Source organism: Coregonus clupeaformis, chromosome 29 (assembly GCF_020615455.1).
Source record: "Coregonus clupeaformis isolate EN_2021a chromosome 29, ASM2061545v1, whole genome shotgun sequence".
Classification (NCBI taxonomy): Eukaryota; Metazoa; Chordata; class Actinopteri; order Salmoniformes; family Salmonidae; genus Coregonus; species Coregonus clupeaformis.
The window spans coordinates 21,744,579-21,767,736 of NC_059220.1; the positions used below are offsets into that span (position 1 = coordinate 21,744,579).

At 43.2% G+C, this 23,158-nt stretch overlaps 1 protein-coding gene across 1 annotated transcript; it reads left to right on the forward strand.

The window, feature by feature from the left end:
- Positions 1-556: 556 nt before the first annotated feature.
- On the forward strand, positions 557-22,842 carry LOC121544835 (sacsin). The gene is made up of 8 exons (XM_041855029.2): positions 557-689; positions 905-949; positions 1,179-1,266; positions 1,502-1,613; positions 9,145-9,291; positions 9,488-10,925; positions 11,196-11,284; positions 11,403-22,842. The coding sequence occupies exons 2-8, from the start codon at positions 924-926 to the stop codon at positions 22,388-22,390; spliced, it is 12,888 nt and encodes a 4,295-aa protein (XP_041710963.2). The 5' UTR covers positions 557-689; positions 905-923; the 3' UTR covers positions 22,391-22,842.
- Positions 22,843-23,158: the final 316 nt, after the last annotated feature.

Here is a 23,158-nt window from a genome sequence, read left to right on the forward strand (position 1 = left end):
TCCCTCAAAATAACAATATTTGCTTGCAATACAATTGATCACTAGAAGTTGTGCATATGCATGGTCTGCGATTTGTGTCAAGATAAGCACATTTTCCCGTCAAATTCAAAACTGATAAATACCAACCTTCACAAAACTGGAGCACGCAAGGTTTAGTCTTTTTTTGTGCGAACACACATTTGATAATGGTGTATGTATAGGGGACACCCTAAAAACACGCCACTTCGATACTTTTCGCAGCAGGTTAGGATAATTAACGTAGCAGGTTATGAGAATTAGGTTAAGTTCAGGAAAAGGTTTAGCGAAAATGCTCTCCGAACCTGCTACGAAAAGTCACATGTATCGAAGTGGCGTGTTTTTAGAGAGTCCCGCCCTATAGCTCACAGTCTCCCTTGTTTGAATCACAATCACATTCTGATCAAAGTTTCGTTTCAGACATGACAAGGCAGGAAAACGAAACAACTTTGTTATTCAGATTCTGGCCGGACAGAACAAGATAACATGGGCTGTAAAGTTTCATTTCACCACTGAGGAGGAAATACTGATAAACTGAAACTGTATGGATGGGTTATGGAGGGGCTCATACAGATTGACCGCAGGGCATATAAACCATGAGCCTACTAAGAATATTTAGTCTGACGACATAGGTGGCTTCAGATGACTTCTTCACACTTCATGAAATGATTGAGGTAAATTGATCAATTTATGTATCTTAAATACAACAAATGTCTTATGATAATTTTCATTTAGTAATAGGTTATAATTATGACTAGGCTACTTGAACATTGATTAATAAATTTCAAAACTATAGGGACATTTTTGTTTTCTGTCTGATTAGTACAGTTATATCTGTCCTGCCATATTATAACCCTGATTATTATAATGAATTAATTGGTTCCTGTAGAATCCTACGATGTGGAAGGATGAGTTTGAGTAAGAGAAAAACACGGTGAGAGGAATACTTTTCCCAGTGTAATTTTTAAAAACCAGTTGAACATTTGAACTAGTTGCTTGGTGTGTGTGTAAATATCAGTTATATTTTACGAGTTTATATAATTAAAACAATTTATTCCGACTTTGAGTAGATAGAAGGTAGAGATGTAGTAAAATGAGATTACATTTTCAACAATACTGTGAAAGCTAAAATATCGAACTTCTTCACTTCACCTGTTGTTTAGAAATTCATTTGGTGCAACAGCACCCCCTTTCATTGATTACCTGAAGGACATCCTGCGGAGGTACCCTGATGGAGGACAGATATTAAAGGTGAGTTTGATCAATCAATCAATTAATCATGTAGTCATCTGATCACTGTGGAAAAGGCGTCTGCTAAATCACCAAAATGTAAACCTAAAGTAAATATCATCACAGCCACTACATTTAAAGGAGAAGTGTGAGCATCTTGTTTTGTATAAATTGGCCATAGACCAATTTACTATGTAAACGTTAGTTAAAGGCACCTATGAAAACATCCCTATCCTTATCTGTGCTGTGACTATAGGAGCTGATCCAGAATGCGGATGATGCTGGGGCGTCGGAGGTGGTGTTCCTCCATGATGAGAGATGCTACGGCAGACAGAGCCTCAAGACTGAAGGCCTGGGGAAGTACCAAGGTATGGTTGTTTCATATTTGTGAAGATTGAAAATAAATAACATTGATGTTTGACAGTGGGTTTATGAAAGTGTTGTGATTTCACTTTAATAACCCCACATTAGGCAGCAAATGTAGAAAGGGCTTTCTACCACAACATCAGAAAACCAGCATAAAACAGAGGGCAACATGCCCAGATTAATATCAGGTGCAGAACTGATTAGGATCTTAATCATCATGCTGGAATGCAAAAATACAAGTGGTCACAGTATCAGGAAACATGCTCTCTCTGGCTCATGTAGTGCCACCAGCAAACGTGTGGCGAGCTGGCATTTTCCCAAACACTTTTCAATCTGGTGTGGCAGTGCCGCACCACTTTTGATTTGGTTACAAAACAGATATTGAAGCAAAAGCGTTGAAAAGAGGGATAAACTTTCACTGTTGTCCTGTTTGACAATATATTCACCTGTATTTACCACCCAAAAATGAAATGCTAATTAGCTGCTAATGTGGCTATCATAAAGAACTGCAAATGCCATGATTATCTGGATAGACTGCCGAATCGAGGCAAAGGTAAGAATCTCTGGATTAACTATCTAATGTTAGCTAAATGTAGTAATTAATAAATTGGCTACATTTCTTTAAATTGACAATTCTGTGAACTGTCTTGTGCAAGTTTTAAATTTAAACAATACCTGTTAGCAAATGTGTCAGCTAGAGATGAGGTGCAGGAGCTTGCAGGGATTTCTAGTTTTGCATGATGTCTACTTTGTGTAATGGCGCCAGAGGGGCTGGCTGCCATTTTACGGGCTTCAAACCAATTGTGCTATTCTGTGTGTTTTTTCGCGTTATTGGTAACTTGTTTTCAACATAATGTTTCTGCCACCGTCTCTAATGACCGAAAAGAGCTTCTGGACATCAGAGAAGCGATTACTCACCTCGGATTGGACAAAGATTATTTAAAAAAAAAATATTTAACGAATCAGAGGCAAACATTTACGGCTCCTCCCGGACCAGGCCCAAATCCCAGTCATTCGCATGAAGAGGAGATGTTGATACAGGGGGCGCAGATCCGGGTGCTTGGTGAGAATTCGTCGGCGAGTGCCTTTACCATCCGTCCTACTGGCGAACGTGCAATCAGTGGAGAATAAACTGGATGAGCTCCGTTCGAGACTACCCTACCAACGGGACATAAAAAACTGTAATATCTTACGTTTCACAGAGTTGTGGCTGAACGAGGTCATGGATAATATACAGTTAGCTGGGTTTTCCGTGCATCGGCAAGACAGAACAGCAACCTCGGTAAGACAAGGGGTGGTGGTATATGTCTATTTGTTAACAACAGCTGGTGCGCGATCTGTAATATTAAGGAAGTCTCGAGGTTTTGCTCGCCTGAGGTAGATTACCTCATGATAAGCTGTAGACCACACTATTTACCAAGAGTTTTCAACTATATTTTTCTTAGCTGTCTATTTACCACAACAAACTGATGCAGGCACTTAGACCGCACTCAACGAACTGTATAAGGCTATAAGCAAACAAGAGAATGCTCACCCAGAAGCGGCGCTCCTAGTGGCCGGGGACTAATAAAGGAAAATTTAAATCCGTTTGACCTCATTTCTACCAGCATGTAACATGTGCAACTATAGGGGGAAAAAACTCTGGACCACCTTTACTACATACACAGAGGCACGTACAAAGCTCACATACTCCCTCCATTTGGCAAATCTGACCATAATTCTATCCTCCTGATTCCTGCGTACAAGCAAAAACTCAAGCAGGAAGTACCAGTGACTCGCTCAATACGGAAGTGGTTTGATGACGGGGATGCTACGCTACAGGACTGTTTTGCTAGCACAGACTGGAATATTTTCCCGGGATTCATCCGATGGCATTGAGGAGTATATCTCATCAGTCACCGGCTTCATCAATAAGCGCATCGACGACGTCATCCCCACAGTGACTGTACACGTACATATCCTAACCAGAAGCCATGGATTACAGGCAACATCCGCACTGAGCTAAAGGCTAGAGCTGCCGCTTAATTAATCTGGATACTTATAAGAAATCCCACTATGCCCTCCGACGAACCATCAATCAGGCAAAGCGTCAATACAGGACTAAGATTGAAAACTACAACACCAGCTCTGATGCTCGTCGGTTGTGGCAGGGCTTGCAAATTATTACAGATTACAAAGGGAAACCCAGCCGCGTGCTGCCCAGTGACGCAAGCCTACCAGACAAGCGAAATGCCTTTTATGCCTGATTCGAGGCAAGCAACACTGAACCATGCATGAGAGCAACAGCAGTTCCGGACGACTGTGTGATCACGCTCTCCATAGCCGATGTGAGTAAGACCTTTAAACAGGTCAACATTCACAAGGCTGCATGGCCAGACGGATTACCAGGACGCTTACTCAGAGCATGCACTGACCAACTGGCAAGTGTCTTCACTTACATTTTCAACCTCTCCCTGACCCAGTATGTAATACCTACATGTTTCAAGCAGACCACAATAATCTCTGTGCCCAAGAATGCCAAGGTAACCTGTCTCAAATGACTATCGCCCTGTAGCACTCACATCTGTAGCCATGAAATGCTTTGAAAGGCTGGTTATGCCAGACACCCTGGACCGACTCCAATTCGCATACCACCCCAACAGATCCACGCAATCTCTATTGCACTCCACACTGCCCTTTCCCACCTGGACAAAAGGAACACCTATGTGAGATTGCTGTTTGTTGACTACAGCTCAGCGTTCCACACCATAGTGCCCACAAAGCTCATCACTAAGCTAAGGACCCTGGGACTAAACACCTCCCTCCGCAACTGGATTCCTGACGGGCCGCACCCAGGTGGTAAGGGTAGGCAACAACTGTTCACCCACGACCGCGTGGCCACGCACGACTCCAACGCCATCATTAAGTTTGCCGACGACACAATGGTGGTAGGCCTGATCACTGACAACGATGAGACAGCATACAGGGAGGAGGTCAGAGACCTGGCAGTGTGGTGCCAGGACAACAACTTCTCCCTCAATGTGAGCAAGACAAAAGAGCTGATCGTGGACTACAGAAAAAGAATGGGCCGAGCACGCCCCCATTCAAATCAACACAACTGTAGTGGAGCAGGTCGAGAGCTTCAAGTTCCTTGGCGTCCACATCACTAACAAACTATCATGGTCCAAACTCACCAAGACAATCATGAAGAGGGCACGCCTACTCCCCCTCAGGAGACTGAAAAGATTTGGCATAGGTCTTCAGATCCTCAAAAAGTTATACAGCTGCACCATCGAGAGCATCCTGACTGGTTGCATCTCCGCTTGGGATGACAACTGCTCGGTATCCGACTACACGGCGCTACATAGGGTAGTGCTTACGGCCCAGTACATCACTGGGGCCAAGCTTCTTGCCTTCCAGGACCTCTATACCAGGCAGTGTAAGCGGAAGGCCCTAAAATTGGTCTTGTCAAAGACACCAGCCAACGTAGTCATAGACTGTTCTCTCTACTACCGCACGGCAAGCATACTGGAGAGCCAAGTCTAGGTCCAAAAGGCTCCTGAACAGCTTCTACCCCCAAGCCATAAGACTGCTAAACAGTTAATCAAATGGCTACCTGGACTATTTGCATTGACCCCCTTTTATACGCTGCTGCTACTTGCTGTTTACTATCTATGCATAGTCACTTTACCCCTACCTACATATTACCTCAATTACCTCAACTAACCTGTACCCGCGCACATTGACTCAGTACCAGTACCTCCTGTATATAGCCTCATTATTGTTATTTATTGTGTTACTTTTTTCTTACTTTAGTTTATATGTTAATTTTTTTTAGCTAATATTTTCTTTCTTACTTAAAAACAAAATCTGCATTGTTGGCTAAAGGCTTGTAAGTAAGCATTTCACGGTAAGGTCCACACCTGTTGTATTCGGCGCATGTGACAAATACCATTTTATTTTATTTTTGAATCTGAGAGTAAATATATTGATAAAAGTCACCTTGTCCGAGAGACATTTACATGGTTATCAAAACGTCACGCCAGGGTAAGCCTACACGAAACACAGCCCTTATTTGAAGTGTTTCTAAAATCCTCTATGGGAAAAATGGTGGGGAAATGATTGGAACCATATCCCTGTTTGACCGCTAGGTTTTATGGGTATAATGACACCTCCACTGTGGGGCTATATGGCACTGCCGATGCTAAAACTGCCTTTTGGCCACTAGAGGCCTCTATCATTCTCTATGGTTGTAGCCTACTACCACCAAGACATGGAAAAGCATACAGAGTTCATATGCATATGGAATAAGTTATGATGACATAACCACCATAAGTTAAGTTATTAAATAAGTTAACTGCACCGTGACGAGCTTCATGCACATTTCCAATAAATATCGAGGGTAGGCTAGGCCCTATCAATGAATGATGCTGGTGACATGATGATCGGTGCTTGGCTGACAATTAATACAATAAAATGATCTTGTTTTTATCATATCATATATCTCATCATATAACCTACCTTGTCCACTTTATCAGCGAACTGTTGTCTAATGACTCAAATGTAAATGTATAGACCATGCGCCAAAACCAGATTGTGCAAGTATGCTATTTATCAAAACCATGTAGAGTTGAAAATGTGATGGAAACACAAACATATATCTTTTTTAAATGGTACATGAAAACTTAAGTGCAAAAGTGCTATGTCATCAAGCACATTTTTGCTATGCAGATTTGAGAATATCCGCATGAAAATCTGTCGCGAATTGGATGGAAACCTAGATAATGTTGAATATAATTACATTTAAACATACTTTACCAGTTGTCTTTGCGGTTTGTCCTTCAGCTGCTCAAAATGCACCAAGGTAAAGATTGTTTTATATTGAATATTCAAGCTTGCCATGACAATGAATGCATGACAATGGTATATTCTGAATCAGGGGAGGATGGAGAACAATCCACATGTATTTATTTTTAGAAATTTTGATTTTTTTTGAAAGATTGAAATCCCCAAAATATTTGTTTATTTTGTATTAATATTTATTCAAGAGCACATAAAGAACATGTACCATACATAAACAACATATCTTTGCTGTCTTTACAAAGGAGCGTAATTACATTCACATGTTAAGGGTACATCTTGGCTGTATAAAGCAAATATTTCAAGAGTCTGAATAAGAATACAATTTGGAAAAAGCCACAGAAAAACAACAGAAACAAACAAAAACCCAAGAAATGACAGAATAAGACCAGTACGATATGTCAGGAACTCTGACCAAACACCTTCTTACCTATTCTGTCTATGTTGCAAGATTGATGTAATTCTCTCCATGTCAGCAAGTTCCCCGCATAGACCTAACCACATATCTTTTGAGGGTGCATGTTCATTTTTCCAGCATTTTGTTACACATTTCCTTGCTGCTGCTAAAAGATAAGCTATCAATTTAAGTGGAGAGGATTGGAGTGTATTCACAGGAACAATACCTAGAAGGAGATGACATGGGTCTGGTTGAATAATAATACCTGTGATGTCCTGTATAACACAGATAATTTCAGATAAAAAAAGACAGGATTTTCAGACATTGCCTAAATATATGTGATGAAGTACCTATTTGTCCACACTGCCTCCAACACATAGCAGATATTTGTAAGGGTTAAATGCTGGAAATTAAATGTAATCCAAAAGCATTGTCTAAATCAATAAAGGATCAGCAAATTTTAGGTTAATATTTTCAGTAACCTACACTTGGGTAGCCTATATGTAATTGCCATAGAACAACATAAAATAAAAATAAAAATAAAACATCTTTACTCTATAGCCTACTAAAAGAGAAAGTGGGAATGAGGAAAGCAGGCTATTCTGTTTTTTCCAGATTAAATAATTACCTTATCATCCCGACAAACTGTAGGTCAAAGATTGATGAATTAGTCCAGCAATAAGCTCCCAATTATGAGCATAAATCCAGGTAGTTTCAAGTCCTTAAGAAGAAGGGGTCGCTTCAATAGTCAATGTGACTGGACAATGTTCTGTGGTAGATTTAGGCTACTTCTTGGGCCTTGAGTCCTTCTGTCTCTCACTCCTTCTGGGCCCAACAATTTGCCACATAGTCAGCATATTTTTTCAGACCTTGTCCTCGGGTCTGGAAGGTGGTGTAATCCCAATGGAGCGCAGGAAGGACTCGGCATCAGGTACAGTATCAAAGATGTGGGTCTTGCTCTCAAGAGTGACGTGTAGCTTCGCAGGGAACATCAGCAAGGATGTGATGTTTTTGGCTGCCAATTCTCTCTTGATCCCGTCATAATCTTTTCTCTTCCGCAACAGCTCTGCAGAATAGTCATTGAAGATAGATATGCGCTTGTCCTTGTAGAATAGTTGTCCCTTGGTTCTCGACAGCTGCATTATCTCCTGTTTCATTTAGAAGTTGAGAAGGTGCATGATGATAGCGCTGGGCCTCTGTGTGTCCTTCGCTCCGGGCCTACTCTGGGCTGCAGGTGCCGTTCTGTGGGCCCTCTCCATGACCAAAGGTGTAGCAGCATCGATTTCCAAGACCTCCCTCAGCATCTTGTCCACAAATGTAGAAATGTTCTGCCCCCTTTCTGCATTGGTTTCAACCTCAAAGATTTGAATAATATTACGACGCGAAAAGTTTTCCAACAAGTCTCCCTTCTTTTACAATTCCTCTACCTGGCCCATCAGGTAGTTAATAGCCTGGTCTTGTTGTATTAGCTTTTCGTCATGTTCCTCATTTTTCTTTTCAATGTGAGTCATCCGTTTATCATTTTTCTCTAGAGTAGCCTTCATGCCATCGATAGAGGTTTGCATTTTGCAGAGTGAGGTGGCTGTTTCTCATCAAAATAACTTCAGTTTTGCCATGAGAGATGAACCTCCGCCGTCTCTGTTTTGGCTGTGATGGCAGCCTCTACCACCTCGTGGAGTTGGGCTCGGTGAGCGACTTAAACACGGTGAACATAGTGGAGTATCTTCTCTTTGATGCCGTCTTTCACTTGAATACTTATCCTTACTCATTGCCAGTCTGATTTAGAAGGTCAAATATGTACTTTTAACTTGTGAAGTTCAATTTAGGCCAAAATTGTCACAGAGCTTGATCAGCACACAGCCTTTCCCCAGAACTCCATGCAGGATCCTCCCAAAAAAGATTTTTAATAACAAATGAACACAAAAAATGGTGTTTATTGTTCTCCGTCCTCCTGATTCAGAATATACATTTTTCATTGTCATGGCATGCTTGGTTCAATAGCAATTGACCAGAGAAAACCGAATATCCAATATAAAACGAACTATACCTCGGTGCCAAACCAAACCATATAGCTATGTTCAGATTCAGATTCAAATTTCGAGCAGCTGAAGGACAAACCGCACAGACAACCGGTAGAGTACGTTTAAATGTCATTTTATTTAACATTCCGGCTTGTAAGGAACATTTACATGATTTGGCAGGCATTAGCTTCATGCGGTGTATACTAATGAATTGTATATTACAGCCTGATTAATCAGACTACTGATGTGTATGAATGTTGTCGTGTCTGTGAGCAGGTCCTGCGCTGTATGCCTTCAACAACGCAGAGTTCACAGCAGAGGACTGGCAGGGAATCCAGACCACCGGCCGGAGCGTCAAACGCAAAGACCCAAATAAAGTTGGCAGGTTCGGGATCGGATTCAACTCTGTCTACCACATAACAGGTGAACCTCAGAGTATTATTATCACAACGAAAGAATCAAACCATGAACATGCGCTAGCTATATCACAAGGTATATCACAGCACATGGATCTATACTGTAAATGTACTCATACATTAAGTTTTCATTTCTCTTCATAGACAGCTTTTCATTAAATTACAGCATTTTATTCACACTCAGTAATATGGATCATTTCTAGATGTGCCATCCATATTCAGTTCCAAGTACCTGGGCTTCCTGGACCCCCAAGAGAAGCTCTTTGGGGAGCGAACTGGAGGCTTCCGGTGGTCTCTGGAGGAAGAGGAAGACAAAGAAACTCTACTGAATCTGCAGGATCAGTTCCAACCATTCAGAGATGTTGTCAAGCTAGTCAGTAGCCAGAGGTGGAAGGATATCATCCAAGAGGAGCAGCACTTTAAAGGGACACTCTTTAGGTTTCCTTTACGCAGTGAGGCCTCAGAGATCTCAGACAACCTGTATGACTCCGACAAAGTAGTTAAGCTTTTCGACAGCTTCATTGCGGATGCAGACATAAGCACTCTGTTCCTGAGGAATGTGTCATCAGTCTCCTTGCAGCACATCAACACAGAAGGATCCGTTAATGTCCGGCTTACAGTGACCTCAAGTCCCACAGTTAATCCAGGACTGAAGACAAGGAACGAGTCAAACATTGATGGGTCAACCTGCTTCAAAACCATCACCTCTACTTCCGAAGGCAAGAAGCAGACAAAGACCAAGTGGCTCGTGACAACATGCTGCATGAAAGAGGGAAATGTTCCGGAGCTAGATTCACTGGCCAAGAAGCTGAGTTTCCGCCCTCAAGTTGACTTGGCATTCCGGTGTAGCCAGGAGAGTGTCCTGACTGATGGCAGACTGAGCGTCTTCCTGCCCCTCCCAAACAATGACTCCAACAAGACTGGCCTCCCGGTCCATGTGAACGCCTGCTTCGGCCTCACTGACAACAGAAGACACATCAAATGGCAGGAGGAAGACCAGAAGTATGATGAAGCTGCGATGTGGAATGAGCTGCTGGTGAAGGAGGTCCTCCCTCACACATACCTCCTGATGCTGCAGGATGCCACCAACCTAGCCAAGAGCTCCACACTCCCTGTCTCATATGTGTACAACATCTGGCCAGATCTCAGTCAGACCAAACACAAAGACAAGTGGCATGGGATTGCTGAAGACCTTCTACAACGTCTACTCAAACAGAATACCGCCATTTTCTCTCTAGCTGAAGACGAAAGACAGTTTGTTTCTCCCTCTGTGGCTGTGTGCCCATCCAACGACACCATGACGTCTGAAACAATGGCTGCCGTGACCAGGGCCTTGATTGCAGGTGGAGAAAAACTTGTCACCTTCCCAGATCATGTCTCCAGAGCTGTCCAGCTGGCCTTCCCAGACCCTGACACACTGAAATGGGTGACTCCAGCTCTTGTAAGGGGTGTTCTCCGCAGGGGTGTTGTGTCGAATCTCTCCAACAATGACAAACTGTCTCTGCTGCAGTACATCTTGAGCGATGAGAATTACCACGACCTCAGGGGTCTGAAGATGCTGCCTCTCAGTGACGGGACTTTCAAGACATTCACAAATGAAGAGAAGGACATCACTCTCATTGACAATGACGCATTTCCAAGGTAAGTTCTTAATTCTTAGTCAGGGATGGAAATTAAGCTAGACAGGGCTAATAGAAAATATGCCCGAAATGTGTCTTCGCATGGCATAGTTTTGGACCCTTCACTAGTGGAATGTCATCTGGGCTATTATAAATTGCAGTCTTCTATCCCGGCTGGCCCGTGCGCAAAATCCTTAAATTCCCTCCCTGTATACAGTATAGTATTTTTCATATGGATAATCCATGCCCTTTCTCCATTAAGAATTTACAAGAAAGTATTCTCTTCATACAGAGTATTGCTGCCAGGTTGCAAAGACCTGTTTCTGCCTGATGATCTCAGCACCACTAGCATCCAACATTTGAAGCAACTAGCTGCAACAAGTAAGGGGATATATTGTACAATTATGTTTAACAATGAAAGGTTTTGGATATCATGTAGAATTGCAAATACCTGCATGTTTATCACATGGCTGTTATTTTCATATCTCCATCATTTTAGATACATACAAAGTATTCAATGTGGATGCTGAAATTGTGGCTACATTTGCCAAGAAGACTCTCCCAAAGGACTGGAAACAGACAGGAGGTCATGTCACCTGGGAGATAGGGAGTGGTCAGCACCCACCCTTGAAGTGGCTCAGAGAGTTCTGGAAATGTCTCAACACTCACTGGGTAGATCTGAGATGTTTTGAAGGCATGCCACTGATACCCATCGAACCGCTACACGATACTAGCCATTTTGTCATACTTGCAAGACTACAACAGAATCCAACCATGATTTTTCAGAAAAGCAAGCAATCCATCTTACCAGACAAAATAGAGGAAGTCATGAAGAAGGTTGGGGGAACAGTCATTAACAGAGACATATGCCTAAAGCACCAAGATCTTGACTCGTACGTACTACCACCATCGCCTCAGAACACTCTACAGGTGTTCATGAACTTAGCTGCCAGTCAGGTCATCAGTGGAATCAGGTCTGCTCCTTACCATGAGAAAGAGGAACTCAAAGCCTACCTCTCTACTCTGGATTCTGTCACAGTCCACGAGAGAGACCTGCTCTCAAAGATGCCTCTCTTCCAATCAATGGCCGGAGAATATGTTCCCACCCAATCCAAGCAGGCAGTGGTTTTGGGTTCCACCCCAGCTCTCCCCACAGAGCTTCGCATGCCGGATTCCATTGTCCGGTGTGCAACTGAGGCTGATCGCAGGCTCCTATTGTTGCTCAAGATTGATCTCCTGAATACTGCTCAGGCGGCCATTCATTTGATTGATGGAGTTGAGAATAAGTATTTCAAGAAACAAGAAAGAGAGGGAATCATGACCTGGATATTGCAGCATGGCAGTATCCTCTTCTCACAGAATGGGACCTTGTACAAAAAATGTAAGGATTTGAGCTTCATCGAAGTAGATGGAGAGCTGAAGACGACCTCCAATATTTTTGATCCAAACAATGAAACCTTCAAAGTCCTTTTTGAAAGAGAATTCTTTCCTCCAGCAGTGTTCACAAATACTCCAGAGAAGCTTGACAGCTTAACACGTCTTGGATTGCAGACAAAGGAAACTGACGTGTCAGCAGACAACGTGTTGCATGTTGCCACCCATATTGAGAAATCACATGTTCACTCACAAAATACTTTCAAAAAAGCAGAAGCACTTCGAAGACTATTGAATGGCAATGACCTGCTTTCCCAATTCTCGCATCAGCAGCTGCAGCACCTATCACAGCTGCAGTGGGTCCCTTGTGAGAATCCTTGCATCATGAAAGAAAAGAACAGAGGGAAAAGTTTCTACATGCCGGAGGAGATACGACATTCAAAGTACGAGGGCATTGTAGGGCATGTCATGCCTCTTACAGGAGACTTTAGTCAGAAAGTAAGCAGCAAACTGGGTCTGCTACGCCTACCTCCTGCTGAGAAGGTTGTGGAGAATCTGTCAGCACTGGCAGCTGTGGCCAAGGCAATGACCGATCCAGATAAAGACATGCAGTTTAAAACCAAGCTGCATAGCATTTATAAATACATGCAAGATCACATCTGTGAGGTCAGGGAAGTGATGAACAAGAGATTCGTACCTTGGCTGTGGATACACAATCATTTTGTTTTTCCTCATGATGTAGTCTTGGCCTACCCACCTGATTTGGATCTGAGCTCGTACATTGAGAAAGTGCTAGACGAATTTCTTCCATACAAAAAGTTGCTGACAGAGTTTGGAGTGAAGACATCACTCTCAGAGAAAGAAATAGAGGACATCCTTCATGACATCAAACAGACCATTGAAGAAAGGCCCCAATCTTTTGGCAAACCCTCAGAGCTGAAAGTGTCAATTGCCATTCTGAACTGGATGTGGAGAGAGAAGAAGAGCGTCAGGGATGATATCCCAGTGCCAGTCATGGCAGGGAGTCAGAGATTTACCCTGCAACCATTGTCCAAAACGGTGTTTTGTGATATAAGCAGGGATGGTCTGGAGGATCTACAGAATGACCAGGAGGAGATTCATGTCATCCACGAGGAGATTCCACCAGCGACGGCAGAGTGGCTGAACATCCCTTTCCTCAGCACCCGGATCCTGCGTCCAGAATTCATTGGAATAGAACAATGTGGGCAGTCAGAGCCCATAACTCTGAGGATTAAGAACATTCTGAAGGAGTATGATGAAGAAAATGACATCTTCAAAGAGCTCATTCAGAATGCAGAAGATGCTGGGGCAAACACCTGTAAGTTCATGGTGGATTTCAGGGACCACAAAGACCCTGCTGACAGCCTCATAGACCAAGGCATGGTCCTCTGTCAGGGACCGTGTCTCTGGGCCTTCAATAACCAGCTGTTCACTGAGGATGACTGGAAAAACATTGTCAAACTCGGATCTGCCTCAAAGGAAAACAAGGTTGAAAAAATAGGACAATTTGGACTTGGATTTAATGCGGTGTACCATGTGACTGATATTCCCTCAATCCTCAGTGGCAACGAGCTTCTGATACTTGATCCAAATGTTACACACCTGCAAAAGCACATACAAAACAAAGCAAATCCTGGAATCAAGCTCAACTTATCTCGGGAGCAGCTTCTGCACAGGTTTCCTGGTCAATTCAGACCATATGAGCGGATTTTTAATTGCAGTCTTTCAAGAGACAGCACTCAGAAATTCTACCCGGGCACGCTCATTAAACTACCTTTCAGGACACGAGAGGAGGCTGTCAAGTCAGAAATCAGCGGAAATGTGTATGACAGAGATGACATAGTGAAATTTCAACAGGACCTGACAAACAACTCACAAACTCACCTCCTCTTTCTGAAGAACATCAACATGGTATCTCTTCAAAACCTCCCGGGCGATGCTTCCACTCCTCCTCAAGATGACCAGATAGAGAAGCTCTTCACTGCCACCAGAAAGGTTGTGCACACAATCACGATTCCAGAGGACACTCCTTTAGGAATATTGCAGAATGATGCTCTGAAATGTCTGATGAAGCGTGATGCGAAATGCCAAGATGTCATTGACTGCCATAGAGCCAACATAGCTGAACTAACTCAACAACATTGTGATGGATCTGATGTCCAGTTCTGGCTCCTATACAATTGCTTTGGGACAAAGAATTCTTTACAAATGGTCCAGAGAGACAATAAGCAGACCGTGCTCTCCTTGCCAATCGGAGGTGTTGCTGTACCTTTAAATAAAGAACCACAGACTGGGAAATGGGTCCCTGGAGAAACCAACCTGGTTGGCCAGGCATTCTGTTTCCTCCCTCTCTCTATTGCCACAGGGCTGCCAGTGAACCTGAACGGATCCTTTGCTGTGACCTCTAATCGGAGAGGTCTGTGGGAGAGTGGAGTGAAATATGACTGGAATAGAGCTCTCCTGCAGGATGCTGTTACAACCGCATATGTCACTACACTGCTAGTGTTGAAGATGATGTCAAGAAATCAACACCTTCTACGTTACCAGTACTATACCTTTTGGCCTAATGGAGAGAACGTGAGCAAATCCTTCAAACCCTTGGTTGATGCATTTTACTTGGTTGTCAGTCAGCACATCTCTGGCAAACCTCTGGAGCTCTTCAGTAATGGGGAAAACTGGTGCTCAATGGACAAAGCCAGATTTCTGCACCCAACTATTCAAGAGGACAAAGCTGTTGGAGAGCTTGCAATGAAGGTGTGTCAAAGCAATTCAAACACATCTTATCTTGTTGTTCCTCTGCCTTTGTGGGTGAGACAGAGCTTTATACAGACCGGTTTAGATGAGATTCTCCAGCAGAGAACATTTGACTGGGAAGCATTTTACCAAGAAGTGGTATTCAACAACCTGAACACTATGGACCAGAAGAGTAGGAATGCTCTTGTGTTGCATGCTATTGACCTGAAGGACGATGCCATTGACAATCTACTAAGGAGCTACCCATGCATTCCTACAAAGAAAAGTGGAAAACTCCAGTACATCAAAAAACTTGTGAATACATCTGGAAAAGTGGCATGCTTGTTTGAGCAAGAGGAAGGACGGTTCCTCGGGGGGACCAAAAATGACTTTCATTCCCCTAAAAGGATTCAACGTCTGTCAGAACTGGGGATGCTGAGTGACCAGCTCCCTTTGGAGGACATCACAGAGAGAGCAGAGACCATTGCCAACATCTGGCAAAAAGACAAAGACAAAGCATACAAGCATCTTCAGTGCATCCTGGAGTTGATGAGGGACTCCTTAAAGGATGACACCTCGCCTCACTGGGAGACTCTAAGAAACACAGTGTTCATTCCAGCATGTCCTCCAGTTAATACATACGCAGGGAAGGGTGGAGCAGTGAAGGATGGAATGGTCAGACTTCAAAAGCCCACTGACATTTACAGTGACAGATGTCGCCATCTAGTTGACATGACACAGTCTGTGGTAGACTCTTTAAATCTGAAGATACACAGTGACAATGCAGTGCTACGCATACTAGGAGTTTGTGAAAGCCCATCACTTGAGACAGTGCTTCAGCAGTTACAAGAAGCATCCAAGCACTCAGAAACATGTGACAAACAGACGCTCTTCAACACAGCCCATAATTGCTACCACTTTTTGAATAAATGGCTGCATGATGAGAAGGAATTGACTGTCATTTTTGAGAGGGCACACTCATTCCCCTTTATCCTGGTTGAAGACAGGTTTGTAGATGTAAAGTCTGTGGCAAAAAATGAGAAATTTGATGCTAAACCATATCTTCATGTTCTTCCAACTGCCTTCTCCAGTTTCAAGGAGCTCTGGAAATGTCTATGCATCCAAAAGCAATTCACACCAGAACAGTTCCATGGTGTACTGCAGAAACTCAGCCAAGCCTACGGTATCAGCCCACTTTCCAATAATGATCTAGAAATGTGTCTGACAATAATCCAAAGGGGATTATACGAGGCCAAAGATGAAAACCAAGATGACTGTCTCATACCTGACGAAAGGGGTGTTTTGCAGCCATCTAAACAGCTGTATTTCAATGACAGCCCCTGGATGGAAGTGTCAGAAGATGTCACTTTGTGCCATAAAAAAATATCTCGTGCCATTGCACTTCATTTTGGGGTGATCACAACAAGACACCACACACTGCTAAAGCATTCAGTAGATAACTTCTCACCATTTGCTGAAGAGTTTGGACAACATGAGAAACTGACAGTTCGCATTAAAAACATAATTGCAGCTTATCCCTCAAAGAAGGATATCCTGAAGGAGCTCATCCAAAATGCTGATGATGCAGACGCCACAGAAATACACTTTGTTTGGGACAAAAGAAAGCACAGCACACAGAGAACATTTGGAAATAGATGGAATCCACTGCAGGGCCCTGCACTGTGTGTGTACAACAACCAGGTGTTTTCTCAGGCTGATCTGCAAGGTATTCAGCAGCTGGGAGAAGGTGGAAAGCACAACATTCCAGGGAAAACTGGAAAATATGGACTTGGGTTTAACTCAATCTACCATCTGACTGACTGTCCTTCGATCCTAACTGGTGACAAATGGCTCTGCATATCTGATCCCAATCTGAAGTATGTTGAAGGATCACGAGAATCACCTGGAGCCAAAATCTTATTGACAGAGGAATGTAAGAACACCTTCATGGATGTTTACAATACATTTCTCCCAAAAGAATTCCCTCTTAAAGAAGGCACCATGTTTAGGTTGCCTATCAGGACTGGTGCCATGGCAGAAACCTCAGAAATATCCAACAATGGGGTCAATGACAAAGATATGGAGGAACTGTCCTCAGCTCTCTGTGAAGACCCTGAGGGATTGATAATGTTCTTGAAGAACATCAGGACAATCCAGTTCCATGAAATCAACCCAGACACAGAAAAGCTCAAGACTACCTTCTCGATTGAAAAAAGTATTCATGAGAAGAGCATTGCAGAATGGGTTTCTTTTCAAAACCATGTACAACAGTCGCTGCTGTCCCACGGACCAACATCACCACATGAAGCCATTTACAATGTCAATATTTCATCATCCGGTATAAGGCAAAGCCAGTGGATCATTGCGGAGCAGTTTGGCTCTTTTAAAGGAAACACTGATATGGAAGGACAGACTAGCAAAGTTCCACAGGCAGCTTTGGCAGCATGTGTAAGCTCACGGCCTATAGAAAGAGGAAATATTCTCAACACAAGCTCTCGGCCTAAACAGAATGACTTCATTGGACAAGCATTCTGCTGCCTGCCCTTGCCTGGTATAACTGGACTTCCAGTCCATGTCAACGGAAACTTTGAGGTAGATTCCTCCAGACGGGGTTTCTGGAAAGAGGATGGGAAAAGTTTGAAGATAGATTGGAATGAGTCTCTGAAATTGAACGTCATCGCCCCATTGTATGCTGGCCTTCTCAATTACATCCGTTGTCACCTAAAGAAAGTGAAAGTCAATTCCATACATCTTGATTCAGTCCTTGACAGCTCTTACTTGTGTTTCTTCCCCACCGTTACCAAGAAGACTGACCAAGATTGGCATGAAATGATTCATGAAGTGTACAGGTCAATCAATGACAGAGAACTTGACCTTATTCCAGTGCTACACTGCTCAACTCGACAAGTCCAACACCAGTCAATAACAGAGTACACTATTGAGTGGTCTAGTGTGAGCAAGACGGAACCAAGTGATGCACCTCATTTGAGCCTGGAAAATAAATCCATGGTTTCTATATTAGATGATCTTGGAATGCAGTTGGTTCCTTCATCTACAAAAATGAAGAAAATATGGACTAGCTTCAAAACGGCTGGGGTTGAAGTGAGAATAGTCAGTCCTTTGACAGTGGGTAACTACCTGAGGAAGAAACCACTGAATGATCCAACTCACACGGAAATGGGTTTACCTCTACCCATTGGCCAGACTTTGATCAGAGACAAAGAGAGATGCTCCATTCTCTTGGAGTACTGTATCGACTATATTGATGCTAACAAGAAGAGTTCCAGTTCAGTCACCGGACTTCCACTGCTTCTCACTCAAGATCAGATTCTTAGAGTGTTCGACCCTGACTCTCCCAAGCTTCTGTCAACATTTTACAGAATGTTCCATGGACATCATGAGGATTTTGCTGATGTCAAAACCAACATCAAACATTTTGAGGTTCTACAAGATGGGAACTTTCTTAGAGAATTGACAATTCCAGTCGCAGCAAAGTATTTGAAACCTATACTTCTGCAACTCCTTCAAAACTGTGAAACTGATCCACACTGTAGGCTGCATGTACCAAACCAGATAATACGCTCATGGCTGAAAGAGCTATGGGAATTCTTTAATAGGAATCTTGCAGCTTCAAAGGATGGAGACGGTAACCAGGCTCTGCTGGCGATCAAGGAGCTGTTCTCTGACTGCCCTATGTTGCCTGTTGTGTGCCCAAGGCTAAATAACAAACATGTTCTACAAACAATGAGGAAGATGTCCAGTGTTATTCTGTTCTCAGAAGAAGAAATTTCATCAATTCTCCTGAAACTTGGTCTCATGAAACTGGACTTTCCATTCTTCCATGAAGTGAACAAGCAGCTGCATCAACATCTACTCCCTGATCTCTTGAGGACAAGTGACAGCAGTGCTGTGTTAGACCAAGTCTACCAGCTGGAACATTCAGAGTTTCAGAATCGTTCAGATAAGGAGTTGGAGAAACTTCAACTTTTCCTACAGTCTGGGATATGCTCATCTAAAAACAAACAGGACTACCAGAGAAAGTTCAAGTCATTGCCACTATTTGAAACTATACAGGGTGGACGGCAGTGTATTGATGGGCACAGAAATGTATTTATCCTCAAGACAGAGTTCAGGGAAAGCTTTCCAGATTTGTACATGGCAGGTGACAACGACATTTTCCTCAAATACAACTTAGTAAATGAGAGTTTGTCAGGAAACCTGAGCATTAAGATCTTAAGTGATTTGGAGTACTATGTCCAGTTCATTCTGCCTTTCCTGCACAAGCTAAACAAAAACCAAATGATCCACTCTGTCCAGCTGTTGTTGTCACTACAACACAAAGACGACTATCAGCAGTACCATGATAAAATAATCTCTATAATGAAAAATGTGAAATTCATTCGGGACATCCATGGGAATCTGCAGATGGCCTCCTACTTCTTTGATGAGAATCAGAAGTTGTACAAGGTGATGCTGCCGCAAGAAAGATTTGTGCCAGAAAGCTTCTGGAATGAATTTCATGATAGAGGGAACATATCTGTCAAGAGTCAAGCAAGGAAACTGCTCAAAGTACTTGGATTGAAGTGCACTGTGTCAGATGAGGAAATAATTGAATTTGCTCATCAAATTGAATTGGATGCCAAAGGCACAGCCAGCCTCAAAGACCTGAAACTGATGTCGTCTACATTGTTTGAAACTATTTTGAAAAGGGATGTCAAAAAGCTAGCATCAGACTTTCTGAAAACGATTGCTGACATCAAGTTTGTTTTTCCTGTGGAAATTCAAAAGAGGTTGTGCAACTACCACCAGTCATTTGCAGGAAAGAGGACTGTAGTTTCAATCAGAGGTTGTCTGATTGAAAAAGATCTCCACCAATCCCTGATTTGGACATCCATGCCAATACTGCACTTAGGAAACTGCAATGAAAAGCATATTCAAATAATGAGAGAAGCAGGCGCAGTTGACCAACCCCCTCCTGAACGTGTGACAGAGAACCTCAGAAACATCTGTCAGTCACCATGCCAAACTCCTGACTTGGTTGGAACACGAGCTGAAGTGTTCCGGACATCTTACACCTATCTACAAACAATAGAGTTTGACCCCAAGCTGTTGACTGACCTCCCTGTGGTGCTGGTGGAGGATGATTCTACACTTGTAAAGACCAAGCAAACAGCTCTGGTACTGCTTCATTATGTGGAATTCAGGCCATATTTGTACCGCATTCCTCCAAAGGATGTCATGTTTGCAGAATTCTTCAAGAAAATTGGCGTCAAAGACGAGCCTACTGCAGAGCAGTACTGCAACGTTCTACAAGAAATCCATGCAGATTCCACCGACAAGCAGACCCTTCAGCCAAATCAGGTGAAAACTGTCAAGCGAGCTGTGGAGCAGCTTTTTCATCTGATCAGGAAATTGCAAGAAAATCAGTTGACCTCAGAAATTCCTAAGACCTTGTATCTACCTTCAACCGATGGCAGACTGTACCCTTCAGCCTCACTGTATTTCAACGACACAGTCTTCAAGGTTAGCAGATTGGAGGGTGCCTTGAAAGACAAATTGAAACTCCTGGAGAAACTGAGCAACTGCCATTTAGAGAACGACATGTATGAACATTATAAAATGATGCAGTTGTTGCCCCTGGAGATACAACCCAAAATGCTATCTCAGATTACAGTAGAGAATGTGGTGGAATCCAACATGCAACTGTGTGAGTACGGGGTGGGCTGCGAGTTCAGCGGATGGTTTGGGGCACACCTGTCCTCAGCTCCCTTCATGCATGGTCTGGTGTGTCTCATCAGAGAGCAGTGTCAGGGCAAGGTATCACAAGGCGATGCTGCCACCATGTGTCAGAAAACCTTTGGCAGCATTGAGATCACCTGCTGCAAGAGCCTTGAAACAGTGCTTCGACTTGGCCAGGAGCTACTGAGTGACACCACTGCTGTCACACAGCTGTACGTCAAAAAGGGCCAGCAAGGTTGTACCTTCTACCTGAAACACAATGAGGACCAGGCCCACAAAGTGAAGAGTGAGATCATCATGAGACTGACTAAAGAGATTAATGCCCTTCTTAATAACATTCTCGGCTCAAACCTCCTGCTAGTTCTAGGACACCTTCTTTCATGTGATAGCATGGAGGAAGTCAAGACAACGCTAGAGCAGAATGAAATCCATGATATTGCTGATACTGAGGACTCCTTGAAAGGGCCACCGGAACCAGGAAGTCCTGTTCCTGAAGAGTGGCATGATGCCCTGGACATGAGCTACCTCAACAACTATGAATCTGGGGAATACGTTGGCTTTAAGAAGACGGCCGAGGAGGAGCATTGTTGCTATGCAGTTATAGTGGAACAGCTGTGTGTGCCAACTGGCCAATCAGGACAGAGTCCCTACAGATACAAAATACAGATTGGGAAAGATGAAGTCATAGAAGTCAGTGCCCTTGATCTCTACCAATTTAAACGGGAAAATAAGCCTTTCTCATCCTCTTCCACTGGAGCAACGTGCATGGAACTGGTACAACGGGCAGAATCTGTGCCGCGGTCTTCATCCACAAAGACCTCACCACAGTCTCTGGAAGAAGCCAAAAAGGAAATAGACAAATGTCTGGCAGAGATTTGGATTCTGTCTGCAGAGGACAGGTTGAAGGCCATCAGACGCCTCTACCTGAGGTGGCACCCTGACAAAAACCCAGACTGCCAACAGCTATCCACAGAGGCATTCAAGTATCTGAAAAACAGAATTGAGGATCTTGAAAACGGAAGGACGGGGAAACCATCCTCACACAGGACAGGGAAACCATCCTCACAGCAGTGGAACACACATTTCAGAAACTTCTACGACCAGTGGAACCAAGAAGCTCATCACCACCGGTGTGGGAGAGAGAGGTTCTACAACAGCAGGGGACACAATACTAGATACAACTTCTGGACACATTATGGAAATGTACCACAACCCAACCGAGCAGAGGCTGAGCGCTGGCTCAGACAAGCACAGTGTGACCTAGCCGCTGCTGACAACGACACAGGAGGCATGGCCACAGAGTGGACTCTGTTCAAGGTACATCAGGCCGTGGAGAAGGCTCTGGTGGCAGCAGAGTACAGAAGACACGGACATCATTACAACAACGGCTCCATCTCCAGCCTGGCTGAACGGGTGTCTGGCTACAGCCCCCAGTTAGACACTCTACCCAACATCGTGAGCAAACTGAAACAGCTGGGAGTCGACCCCAAGACCACTCAATACCCAAACTACCACCCTTCACCACACATACCAAATAAGAGGTTCAAGTATGAGAATGAATCAGAGGTGCTGGACATGGCATCAAAGCTTCTGTGCAAAATAGAAATATATATTAATTGATTAAAGACATCGCTTACATATTGTAATTGGGAATTGATAGAAAACAAAAACATTATTACACCCAGTTCATTTAGAAATGCTACATAAAATGCTAAATGATATTTCACTTGATTTAGAAATGCTACGTGTAACTTTCATGTTGTGATCTTGTGCTTTACTGCAAGTATGTTATACACATTAAAGTGGTTCAATAATTCCTTTGAAGAATCAATTAAAAAGATAACTATGTTTTTGTTATTGTTGTTAAATGCTCACAAAAATACAGTAACATGTTTTTCCACTTTTTTATGTTGAAGATGTATTCTGTTCTAAAAAATGTCAAATATAAACGTGATTTAATAAAGTAAAGATTGATCATTCTCTCTGCATCCTCTGACACATGACCAGTGGCGACCCGTCATTCAGGGCAGGTGGGGTAGAGCTTTAAAAAAAAAAAGAAGGGGTATTTTGGCATTAATACGTGTCACACATCAGTTTGCAAACAATGTAAAAATATATATATAATTGAGTTAATAAAGCCGCACACAAACTTGGTCTCTTTTTTGATTTCTTGAGTAAGGCAGCTCCAAAATGCAGGTGTTTCAGCCTAGCTCAGTGCTTTCTGTGGTGGCCATGCAGTGAATCCAGCATGACTTCTGCCACATTCAAAACAACTGGAAACTCGGAACTGGGAAATCAAGACAACTGGGAACTCAGGAAAAAACGAGCTCCGACTGCGAAAATACGTTTTGAACGGCCATCCAACTCTGAATTGTAAGTCGGGAACTC

What these genes read in the sequence shown, in the direction of transcription:
- LOC121544835 (XM_041855029.2), top strand. Translation starts at nt 924, where the DNA reads ATGAGTTTGAGTAAGAGAAAAACACG. An exon ending in CTCTGTCTACCACATAACAG is followed by an intron (nt 9,292 to 9,487) that starts GTGAACCTCAGA and finishes GATCATTTCTAG; the next exon opens with ATGTGCCATCCATATTCAGT. An exon ending in GAAGCAACTAGCTGCAACAA is followed by an intron (nt 11,285 to 11,402) that starts GTAAGGGGATAT and finishes CCATCATTTTAG; the next exon opens with ATACATACAAAGTATTCAAT.